The sequence below is a fragment of the Saccostrea echinata genome, unplaced genomic scaffold (assembly GCF_033153115.1).
Source record: "Saccostrea echinata isolate AGI-Se365-2 ecotype Australia unplaced genomic scaffold, CSIRO_AGI_Sech_v1 ptg000009l, whole genome shotgun sequence".
NCBI lineage: Eukaryota > Metazoa > Mollusca > Bivalvia > Ostreida > Ostreidae > Saccostrea > Saccostrea echinata.
The window spans coordinates 48,375,126-48,387,877 of NW_026889758.1; the positions used below are offsets into that span (position 1 = coordinate 48,375,126).

General features: G+C 33.3%; 1 protein-coding gene across 4 annotated transcripts; it reads right to left on the reverse strand.

Moving 5' to 3' along the window:
- Nucleotides 1–1,665: 1,665 nt before the first annotated feature.
- LOC133182961 (uncharacterized) lies at nt 1,666–10,751 on the reverse strand. Of its 4 annotated transcripts, none has more exons than XR_009720567.1 (9): nt 10,645–10,749; nt 9,423–9,765; nt 8,825–9,168; nt 8,132–8,335; nt 7,744–7,903; nt 7,301–7,423; nt 6,629–6,776; nt 2,566–3,703; nt 1,666–2,086 (listed from the first exon to the last, which is right to left on the reverse strand). XR_009720567.1 is itself a non-coding variant. In XM_061317858.1 (8 exons), exons 2-8 carry the CDS (start codon nt 9,701–9,703, stop codon nt 3,482–3,484), a joined length of 1,482 nt encoding a protein of 493 aa, XP_061173842.1. In that variant the 5' UTR covers nt 9,704–9,765; nt 10,649–10,751; the 3' UTR covers nt 1,666–3,481. The 4 variants fall into 4 exon arrangements, 2 of the variants coding, with proteins under 2 accessions (XP_061173842.1, XP_061173841.1); XR_009720566.1 differs by having other exon boundaries at nt 1,666–2,072; nt 2,551–3,703; XM_061317858.1 differs by having other exon boundaries at nt 1,666–3,703; nt 10,649–10,751.
- Nucleotides 10,752–12,752: the final 2,001 nt, after the last annotated feature.

Below are 12,752 nucleotides of genomic sequence, written 5' to 3' on the forward strand. Positions count from 1 at the left end.
AAAAATATTTTAGGTATTAATTGGCTTAGAGTCATCAAACTTAGTTGATGGGTCCTCAGAGAATGACAAGTGATAAGTAGGTCACCATGACCAACTCTCAGGTACTAATTGGCTTAGAATCATCTTGGGTTCTCAGAGTGTGAATTGGAATTTCAAGGGTTTAACTAAATATACAGGATACTTAGAGGCTTCAAATAGAAGTGATAGGTTGTACAGTTTATCAGAAGAGCGATTCAAGGTCCTTGGGCCTCTTGTTTTTCATTCCAGACACTTGGCTACAAAATTTCTAAGAGACTCCAAAATTATATAATGCAGTCACTGTATGTTAATTATGACCTTCAAATTTGTTTAAACTTCTTTTTCACTGTCAGTATAAAATGTATAGGAATAGGATTTGTAGCAAGCTTTTAGGGCTATTTAGTAAAATTTAAATGAGGTGGGTGGAATGTCAGTATTTTTTTTTCTGTTGATGGGTGGTTGTTCATTTCTCTTTTTCCTAGGGGATGTGTGCAGATGATTTATTTATTTGCTCTTAAGTCCATTCACCTTTGACCTAAACATTGAACAAACATAAAGTGAAACAAATTAAAGACTAATTGCAACATTGAATTTGATTTTGTTTCCTTTTATAAACATGCAAGAATTATCAATCCAGGAATAATTAAGGGCTTTCTTCAAGCAAATTGTATAGAGATTATTTTCTAGCCAAAACCTTTGCAATGGATGAGTTCATTGGCAGTAAAGGACTGAACCCTAAAATTATTTTCATTATTATTATTATTCTTTTTTATGATAAAGACCATGGATCAGCTGCATCATTCATTAGTGCTTAACAGACTCTGTATGGAACCAAAGAAAATTACAGCTGAAAAGACCATGTTATCCTAAAATAAATGTGATTCATGTGTCTGCAGTACATGATCATCTGATACCAACTAACAATTTATTCTCTCATATGACCAAAAAAAATTATAATCTTGGGAAATAATTATTTCACTTGCAAGAAGATTGTAACATTAAACTTGAATTAAAATACTTTCTAATAGAACTTTATCATTCTTTATAGGTGATGGGGAAGGGTAACACAGAATTGAATACTTTTGGGAGTGGGGTTCTTCTTTATTCTAGTGGGTAACAAGGGGGAGAGGTAAAACATACTAGTGACATTCAACCCAACTTGATAAATTATTAGTACTGGAATAGCCCTAAAAATAATTCAAAATTTCATTAAGCAAAGATTTTAATAAAGAATCCAGCACCAACTTGTATGAATTCACACAGAATTCAAAAGTCTGTTTGGATTACAATGTACTTGGTAACTATTCAGCTTTTTCATGTTCCAGCTTAATATCTTTGACAATAATATTAATCTAGTATGATCAGTATGATATAAAAAAAAATCTGACCTTTATTAAACTCACACAGTTTATTAAATAATTAGTACAGGTACTAATATATAGCATTTTTAAACTATCAAGACTTTCATTAAGCAAAAGAAAGAATCTAGCTTTGTATGAATTTATACAGAGTTGAAAAACTGCAACTTTTTAATTGGGTAATGTTCCAGCTTACTTAGTAGTTTTATCTCTCAACAGAAAATGAATGAATGCCAACAGTTTGCAATTTTTGTTATTTGTTTTGAAGTAGGAATGTGCAGTCTGCGGATGTTCTTGATTTTTATTTTATATTAACACATTTGATATTTTATCTACAAAAGTACACATTCATGACTTGAAAAGGCACAGTTAGTCTAATGAAAAAAAAATTCTATATGCCACAAGATTTAGCAAGGAAGTAGCTGCACCGATCATTTGTGGTATGGCTAAAGTCATATTGCAATAAGCAAAAGTTCTCCCTGGGCAAACATGCTAAGATAGTATCTTTCAACCTTTGAAATATATTTTGTTAAATACAAATATATTCTCTGTAAATCTCAAAGTAAATGAATGCTTTGCTTATTATACTATGTTCACCTTAGTCTAGCTGAAGAGAACAAGATTAATGTCCATATATGGCTAACTAGTGGAAAGTTGATTGCATATAAAAAAAAAAATTCAAAATATCTACTCTTGCTTAAGGTCAAGATCTAGTAAATGAGTTTAGACTTTCTTCTTGGTGCTAGATTCATTATGATGTCATAATTGAATTAAACTTAATTTTTCCCGTACTTTACAGCTTCAATAGAATTATGAAGAAAATAAAGCACTTTCATGGATTTCAATTTGAAATCATGTCAAATGTAACCCCGATACTCTTATTCCATTTAATATCATTTTAAAGTAGAGATCAAGAAGATATGAAAACCGTTTTCTGAGAGACTGTAGGCAATATTGATACATTTCCTTTGTCCGAGATGGAGAGAAGTCCCATTTTTATACCAGACTTTCTTCATTTTTCATTGAAAATGGGCAGTTTTTCCGATGAGTTTACCCTAAAATTATGTCCGGATACACCTAATTTTACCAAGCTATATTCGTAAAGGATCATTAAAAGAATGTGTATCTCAAATTTGAGAAATCTATGGGCACCTTTCATTCACTAGATCTTGACCTTAAAAATAAACACAAATTAAAAAAAATAATAAAAAGGCAATATCTATGAATTTATGTATAAATGAACTCTAGAGAGTAATGAATGGAAGAATGCTTAAGCGTAAAATGAGAATGCTCTGGAAAGTGGTTCCACACTGATTTTGTAAATACATGTATAAAAGATTATTGAAACATATAACATGAATATCTAAGACAACAATACACAAAGTATTTTTCATCTAGTCCATATTTCACAGATCAATCATGAATGGAATAAAATTCTTCCTAGCAAAATGACACTAATTTATAAATCCTTTCTATAAACAGATGTTACTGACAATAAAATGCAGGTATATATACATTGCACACATTAAACTATATTAAACAGTTTATCAAGGGATTAATATAGCATACAATTTATGTTACATGCATACTTTGACACCTGTGTTGGATAACAGTATCCAAATCCCTTCTAAAAAATGTGAGCAGAATAATAGAAATTACAAAATACATACACTATCATGTGTATAAGCATTACATTTCAACTGCACTAGTAAGAAATGCATTCCTACAAAATGTTTAAAATAGATTTTGGCAAAATGTTAGGGCACAAAGAAATAGCAAAATATATGAACTTCCACATGTGAATAAGCAAAAAAAAAATGGAATTCAAATTAAGTTAACATTGAATTGAACATCTATTATTTCTTCTAAGGAAACCTCCTTCAATTAAGGTGTTAATGTTTTTCTCAAATGCCATTTGTTCCAAAATGAACTATGATATGTAGGGAAAAATTCAATAAAAGTTTGTTTTTTTTGCATTTTAATTGTCAAATGATTTTTTTATTAATATGTAACATGGTTGCATACCATGTTTGGTGAATCAATAAATGGTATAAAATTGTGTTAAATATTCCCCATGATAAATCTCAGTGTTGCACATACACAGATCACTTCAATTTCAAACTCTGAGTCATCCTGATATAGCTTAGTCTCTGCTTCTTATGCTTCAGACTAGTAAAATACAATCTCTCACTCTCTTGAAGATCGAAGTACTGATGCAATTCCAGTCCATATGCATTCAGTCTTTTGAGTTCACTGAAGCGTTGCCGAATGTTCAAATGGCTGATTTCTTCCCAGAGGGATAAGTCAGAGATCATCTGGTCCACACCCTATTGAGAATATAAAATTTATAGAAATATTATGAAATCAAAGGATTAAATGCACTATTGGACATATTTTACCTCATGATGAATGTGAATTATTTTTTAAGAAAATATTCATTCAGGCTTGGGCTTTTAAAAAATATGTCATTTTAATTGTTATGATATTCCTTTGCCAGCTAGGCCACAATATTGTCACCATACAATGTATTCTCTTGAAAGAAAGCATTTATAAAACATTCAGGTGAAAATAACAGGCAAAAATGTCCCAAGTGAAGAGTATGTGTTTAAATATGCAAGTTAAGTCACATCCTGTCTAACTTTCTTCTCAGTAGATAATAGGAATTTTTATGCCCCCGGATCGAAAGATCCCGGGGGTATATTGTTTTTGTCCTGTCTGTCTGTTTGTCTGTTTATCTGTTTGTCTGTTTGTCTGTTTATCTGTTTGTCTGTTTGTCCGTTTGTCTGTTTGTCTGTCTGTCTGTTGTCAACTTTAACCTTGCCCATAACTTTTGATTGGTTGGAGCTATGACTTTCATATTTCACATGTGTATTCCTTGTGACAAGACCTTTCTTTGGGTACCATCATATTTGACCTTTTGACACTGACCTTGGAGTTTGACCTACTTTTGCAAAATTTTATGAGACTTTAACCTTGGCCATAACTTCTGAACAGTTGGTGCTTGGGGTTTCAAACTTCACATGTGTATTCTTTGTGACAAGGCCTTCCTTTGGATACCAACAACTTTGACCTTTTGACCTTGACCTTGGAGTTTGACCTACTTTTGAAAAACTTTAACCTTGGCCATAACTTTTGAATAGTTGGTGCTTAGGGTTTCAAACTTCACATGTGGTTTCCTTGTGACAAGACCTTCCCCTGGATATCAACCACTTTGACCCTTTGACCTTGACCTAGGAGTTTGACCTACTTTTGAAAAACTTTAACCTTGGCCATAACTTTTGAACAGTTGGTGCTTAGGGTTTCAAACTTCACATGTGTATTCCTTGTGACAAGACCTTCCCCTGAATATCAACCACTTTGACCCTTTGACCTTGACCTAGGAGTTTGACCTACTTTTGAAAAATTTTAACCTTGGCCATAACTTTTGAATGGTTAGAGCTAGGGCTTTCATACTTCACATATGTAATCCTTGCGACAAGACCTTCCTTTGGATATCAACCACCACTTTGACCTTATGACCTTGACCTAGGAGTTTGACCTACTTTTGAAAAACTTTAACCTTGGCCATAACTTTTGAATGGTTGATGCTAGGGCTTTCATACTTCACATATGTAATCCTTGTGACAAGACCTTCCTTTGGGTACCAACCACTTTGACCCTTTGACCTTGACCTAGGAGTTTGACCTACTTTTGAAAAACTTTAAACTTGGCCATAACTTTTAAATGGTTGGTGCTAGGGCTTTCATACTTCACAAATGTAATCCTTGTGACAAGATCTTCCTTTGGACACCAACCACTTTGACCTTGACGTTTGACTTTTATTTAAAAAACTTTAACCTTCGCCATAACTTTTGAACAGTTGTATCTAGGTCTTTCAAATTTCACAGGTGTATTCCTCGAGACAAGACCTTTCTTTGGGTATCAACATTTCTTATCTTTTGGCCTGGATTTTGAGTTGCATTTGAAGAAACTTTAACCTTTGCCATAAGCTGCCATACGGGGGCATCAGTGTTTCACAAACACATCTTGTTTTCCATTGTATTTTATAAAGTAGGTCTTGCACAAAAACAACAGAAAAATAACTGAAACATATTACAAAATCTGTTCAGAATGCATCTAATACAGCAAACATGGGAAGTCCTCTTGAAAATTTGTACATTTTGAAATGTACCAAAACAAAATTACAGTGGAAATACATGTATATACAGTCAAACCTTGTTACCAGTACCTCAATATTGATGGGACATAGAAAAGCTTAGAGATATCTAAGGATTCAAAAGATTGGGTTTAAAAATACATCAAGAAAAAGTTGTCAGGATTTCCAGCTCACTTCAACATATCCATTTCATTTGAGATATCAATATTTGAGAAAATGAGGTTTAACTGTACTTCTCATCTGAACCAATCCTCATTTAATCTTATGAATACAGAATAGTCTACCCCCCTTCCATCAATTTTCTGATAAGGTGTGAGCACATTACTTTGGTACTTAAGAGCATTCAAAATTACTCTGACATTTGGCCACAATTAAAATATTGTTGGTTTGGCGTTGCCAATTTAGTCTTTATACGTTTGGGTCGGTAGGTAGGGAAAATATTTTTTTATTTATTTCAGAAATGGTACATGTTGTTAGTATTCGAACATCATGGGTTTCTGATAGTTTAACAACAACCACAGTCCAAATTGATTCTCAGTTTTGTCATTGATTTTCAAACCCTATTAATTTTAAACCTTTAATATACATAGTATTAAAAATCACTGACATTAAATTAGTGTAAATTCGAATCATGTGCACGAATCCAAGCATGGCAGCTAGACTAGCAAATCGGACAGGACATTGTACCATGAAATTTCTATTTTGAACTGGTATATCTTATTCATCAGTTTACTTTTAAAACCACATTACCACAGAGAGTCATCCCATCAACTTCTGTTATACCGAGTTTACATTTTACCCCTTTCAACAGCCATGTTTGGATTCGTGATACGCATTTATTCAACATCACATAGATGCTTATAAATGAAAACTGTTTGATCAGTCAAGTGTTTACATGATTCTTTCCCATTCTGTATATATTACGCAGACGTACAAACACCTTAATCTGGATGAATATAACGAAATAAAAATTACGATCAGTATCTGTTGAAAAAATTCTTCGGACCGCAACGATTTATGCGAGTGGCCAGCAACGCCAAACAAAGCTAATTTTATTTTTGGCCTTAAAATAAAGTTTTACAATTCTTCAATTTACCTGAAGGACTGCAGTATCTAGAATGATTGACAGCAACTCCCAGAATTCCTTGTCAATGTCGGTGTACAGGAAGTTGTATGAATCAGCCTTCAGATATCTGAACATGGCCTCATTTAGTGAGAGAGTCTGTACATTAGTAACAAAGTTTCTGAAATACAAGCGAAACTTGGTATGACTGTTATGATTAAAAAAAAATTCAACACTGACAGTGCATCCATACTTCCATATCAGCAGTCTTGTTTAAAGTTGTCATTTTGTAAGTTCTGTGGTCGATACAATGACCTTGTCAGCAAATACAATTTATCGTAAAGTTAAATGCTGACTGACATTTTTCATACTAACTGTTAAGCCATTATTTACACACTGAATTGTCAACGGATATTTCCGTTATCACCCGATCATGACAAGGAGCACACGGCGGGTGTGACTGGTTGACAGGGGATGCTCACTCCTCCATGGCACCTGATCCCACCTCTGATGTTTTAGAGGTCTGTGTTTGCTCTGCTCCAAAATTTTTATTGTATAATGGACTTTTGAGCTTGAATACTGTTCGTTATCTCCATATACTTCATGGCAACAACAATACCAGTAAATCATTTTGGTTGTTCATGTAGTTCACAGATAATATCATCTCTGAAAAGACATCCCCCCAAAGCAGTTTTTGTCACTTACCCTCCATTATTGGTCCTGAAGACTGTAACGTCCCCTTCCATGCCCAGCTCTGACCCCTGTATCACGAACACATCACAAGAGACCTGGTCCTTAAACTGCACAGTAATGGGGGATCTTGACTCCCTGAAGAGGAATAGCTTCATATTCAGACATAGACTCATGACTTTATCAAAATGCTTTCAAGCAGTGCCCTTGAATTATATCAAGTTTAATTATACAAACAGTATCAAAATCAAATACTGATACAAAATACTGATTACTTATATCTAGATTTTATACTTTTATAGAAATACTTAATAGAAATCATTCTTTTCACCGTAGTTAAGCTTTTAATACATTACCTCTTTAATATACAGAAATGTTTATTCTTCTTTATTATATACAAATCTTAATTCTTATAGTTGTTGATGAAAATCCACTATTTGAGTTACATGTATTCTTACTTGATGATGACAAGTTTACAAGGTTTTCGCAGTTTCATGACATCCATACAGAGATCTAGAATGGTTTTGTCTGATATGCTAACATGATTGACCTCTTTGCATTGAGAATTTTTGTTGTCCAAATAACCTTCCAACCTTTTCATCTCATTTTCATAAGTACCTTGTAATTAAGAGAATTCAAGAATGCACATCTAAAGATATCATCATTTGCATCAGAAATAAGTGCGATTTCTGTCACAAGGAAAAAAATTTTCCACAATAATTATTGACAAATACTTTTAGATTTGAAAAGATGGCAACATTATCTATTAACTTTAATAGATCATATGCAAGTGATGTATTGTTTAAAGCTAACGAGACAAAACATATAAATATCTGACAGCCTTACCATCAACAGCGGGGGGATACATGATGAATGCCCTTGGACTTGGAGACTTGATCCAGGACATGTAGTACAGGCAGGACTCCATGAGAGTGACCTGGAGACAGAGTTGATTTGATGTAGCGGTGTGATACAACCTAAAGTTGGCCTTATGAAACAGATTGTAGAGAGTTCTGTACCAGGCATACAAGTAGTCGTCATCTATCTTATCTAAAAAAAAATTCAATCAACTGTGTTACAACTTACATTTATAGAATAATTACATTGAAAGATTTTTTCCATTAACTTCAAAAATGAAGTTGCTTTCCGTTCGGTGTCTTTCTCTTTAAAATATATAATATTGAATATTGTTGTTCTAAAGAGATCTTGAAATAACTAGAGATGGTAGATCCCTTCAATATGAAATAAAACTCTCCTACAGAATTCAGGTTTTTGCTGTAGTAATATTGGAGCTCTTAAATTTCTGTCCATTTCTCTATTCAATGGTTTTGTAAACTTCCTTCATTATAGTATACATTACAGATTAACAATATATTTGAAACTGTTAAAGTTACACATACATATGAGCTTTAAAATTCATGAAGCATGGAAAATCACAATGGATGCCCTAGCAACTATCAAGATTCTCTCATGTCCTCAAGTGATTTATATTTATATATTTTCTGAAATTCAGACTGGCAACATTCTTACCATGCTTACCTATTAAAACCGAGAAGTAGACCTGACTGACTTTCTTCATAATGCCATCTTTTATGAGATAATACAGCAAGTCATAGGAACGACTAGGGTCAAGGACATGCTCTATTTTTAGAATATCCACCGATTTATGCTTCAGGATGGCCAAAGCATTATTCAATGTCTGTGTTTCATATGAGTTGCGTGAAAAATCAGATGGATCATTTGGCACAATTGCAGATCGAATGAAGTGAGTGTAGTTCGATTTGGTCATGAAGAAATCTAGTGGAGGTTTTTCATGGGAGAAAATGTACACATTGCAGGAAATATTTCTTGCTATTGCCTCCTCAAAGTCATAATTTGAAGGCCTGAAAAAATTCACGTAATTGAGTATCATAAATCATAGTTGACATATTAAACTAGCATTTCACACAACTGAGCCTCAAGTCTTTTTTTAGTACTATATTAAACTTCAAACTCAATGCATATAAAATATTTCAAATTTTACATTTTTTATCAAAGAAAAATACACAAGTATATATTTTGGGAAAAGTATGGGTAAAGGGAGGCTTTTTGATTAAACTAGCAATTATTATAAAAAGAGTAAGGAGTGTTTATCTACCCTATGGAATATATAACTTTTGGCAATGATGTATCCATGTTGATTCCTCCATCTTGTTCAATACAGATAGGCCAACTAGTGGTGTTAGATAATGTCAAAGTATTGTTACACATGAAGTGGTATGCTGTAATGAAGCGCATCAGCCTCTTAGCTTCACTATGTGCATCTGCCAGGACCTGAAGAGGGCTGTAAACATCTTTCATGTACATCACCTGCACACCACAGTACACAATCACTGCTAGGCCTATCAAGTAGGCTAGTGTCTTCTTTCTGCGATTCATGGTCAACACCAAACCACACCTCTGCGAATTACTTCAGCCCATAGTTTGATCAGTAAAGGATTCTGAAATGAAATTGTTTGAATGAAAAAATTTATAAAAACTATATCAACCAAAAATGTCAAAACTTTCTGTAAAGAAAGAGAGCTGATTATTGATGTGATATGTAATTTCACATTATGCTAAATAAATAAAAAAAAAAACATAGTCTAATAACGAGTGCAGCGAGCTCAATAGACTAACATGTAAGAACAGAGGAAATTTTGAATGAAATCTGTACATTCTTCAGGCAAATTTTCTTGTGCAACATTCCCAGAATTCCTTCGCTACCAGGATTCCATGCGAAAGTATTACAAAACATACAAAAGACCAAGGATAATTGTTCCTTACCTAATCTCAGCGAGATTCGTTGAAACTAAAAATTTTGGACAGACGTTTTTTTTCTGTCTGTCCAAAATATTTAGTCTCGACAAACCTTGCTGAAATTATTCCTTATCAAGAGATGTGTTTACTTTTCTTTCTTTGCAAAGAGCTTGAAAGAAACAAAAATAACAGCATATACTCTATTACGCATTTCATTAAATATTGCACATTAAGACCTGTAGTCTCGTTCAACCAGACACTCAGCTGTCTCTGTAAATTCCGACGTCACAGTCTAGACTGTGTCTTGTGCAGTTTAAAGATCAACGTTACAAGTGTAAGCTGTGTATAGTTTTTTTTAAGGTACAACTGCGCTTGCCCCAACGGTCACACCGTAAAGCATATTAGATACATCTATAACACAATGTTACAACAAATGTATCGATGTTTTTGGATGGGAAAATTGTTTTTTTTTTTCATATCACTCACCCATTTTAGCGAGTAAACAGAGGGGTTCAGTACTTTACAGAGAGACTGCACACAAAACAATCAATAAGTTATTTGATTATAAAGACTGAAAATACCTGCCATTTCAAATAATTTCTTTTACTTGTAAGAAAAACCGGACTAATCCATTGTGCTAGGGAGTTGTGAAAGAGAACAAACGGTTGGGTTTTTTTTCTCTGAAAAGCTAATTTTTTCCAATTTATGCAAAACAGCTCTTTAGTATCGGAGATTCTAATGGTCGATGTAAAACTGAAAGTAAGAATTGTTGCACAAAACCAATCCTGACCCCTTTGATAATCCCGGATCTTCGTATTATATGGAAAATATTCAAAATTTCAATAACCTTCTGATTTCTAAACTGATTTCTGATTGTCTTTAAAAAAATAAAACACTAAAAAATGTGATGTTGGAAAATTAAGTTTTTTTCCATAAGGATTTTATAGGAAACAACATCCTCTGGAATCTTGCACAAATGCCTGGTAAAGTACCTCAATTTATTGCGAGTAAACATGTTAAAGTAGCAATACTTCAATAACAAAATCGGAAAATGAAAAAATCAAAAAATTTATTTCAAATGTTCATAAGTATACATTAGCATAAATTTCACACCCGGCTTTTATCAGAAATTTTTATTCCCATTATACATGGCCGTAGGAACCGGGGGGGGGGGGGCACGGGGGGTATGTCCCCAATAATTTTGCCAATAAAAGGTTACTATAGAAAACATAGCTACTATATGCTTGTGCTCCCTCAATGAAAAAGTCTGATGACCTTTTTTTTTTTTTTTGCTTGTCAAGGTAGTTGATTACGAAAGCCCATTGAGCTCATTTTCGTAGGTAAAAAAAATATTTTTCGCGTTATAACGCGAAACTTTCGCGAATAAACGCGTAACTGTCGAGTTATAACGCGAAACTTTCTCGAGTAAACGCGTAACTTTCCCTGTAAAACAGAGACATTTGCATAAGTCTACAGTTTGTTTTACTTTTTAATGATCTAGTTTATAAAAAAGTACCTTTGTGTGGAAAATTTATATGTGTCTTATGTAAATCAATTTAATGGGTAATGTTAGATATGTAAAAACATTCGTGGTGGTGGTGGTAGCGGGGGGGGGGGGGGGGGGGCGTACCCACTACGGTATATTTCCAACTTATATTATATACAGTAGTGCTCCCTCAATAAAGACGACTGTGACTTTTTTTTTATTCCTTGTCAAGGGAATTATGTTGGGTTGTCCCCCCCCCCCCCCTGCACGCACTGAAATTGCTTTTCCTTATCTGAGATCAACTGTTTTTACATAGAGTAAAAGGCCTTTATAATTTTTTTTTATTAAAATTTTTTATATAAATGCATATACCAACAAATATTACCCAAGATCCTACTAAAAGTCCCCCCCCCCCAATTTTTCTGACGTATATAAGCCTTAAATACAATACTAATTCCCACATTTCCTTGCAGCCAAATAATACAATAGATTTTTTGACGGGGGATATTAAAGGCTTATATACGTCAGAAAAATGGGGGGGGGGGCTTTTAGTAGGATCTTGGTATTAAAGAGAGAATACTCTTTAGTCCTATTTATTGCTTCCTTGCCTTCACTGTTTAAAAATTCCTGAATCCGCTAACTTTTGTTATCATTGTAATCTATCAAAGGGTTTATTCAATTAAGCATGTATATTAAAGATATTAAAGATAATAAAACAGGCAATATCATCTATGAGCAGTGGCAGTTGGCAGTAAGCAGTGAGCAGTTGGCAGTAAGCAGTTGGCTGTCGTATATGGAATTCCATACATATCAGATTTCAGGAGTGCAACAAAATTAGGTAAAATAGGTCACTTAAAAATCTAGTATTTTTTTGTACGAAAACTTTTATATCAAAATTCTTTTTTGGCTTAGATTTAAAGAATTGACTTAAATGGACAAAAAGTAGTGTTGGGAGGATTTATTGTTTCATATTCTTTCACATTAAAACTTTAAAACCAGAAGTGAAGAAAAATTGTAAAATAACAATCAAAAATTCAATTTCTTTCACATGTACACGAGAAGAAACTCAATCAATGTTTAGATCTAATTATTTATATCCCTGACGCCATTTTGAAGCAAACAAAAAAAAATCTGTAATTTCTTTTGATTATGTATTTTAGAAAGTCTTTTTACGATGTTGTAATATTTTCTTTTTTCAATTAA

Bases quoted from the DNA above. Each gene is read 5' to 3' on its own strand.
- LOC133182961 (XM_061317858.1), bottom strand. From the start codon at position 9,703: ATGAATCGCAGAAAGAAGACACTAGCCTACTTGATAGGCCTAGCAGTG. The intron at 9,169-9,422 runs GTAGATAAACAC...GAATTTTTTCAG, and splicing joins AAAGTTATATATTCCATAGG to GCCTTCAAATTATGACTTTG. The intron at 6,777-7,300 runs GTAAGTGACAAA...CTTGTATTTCAG, and splicing joins TTCAGGACCAATAATGGAGG to AAACTTTGTTACTAATGTAC.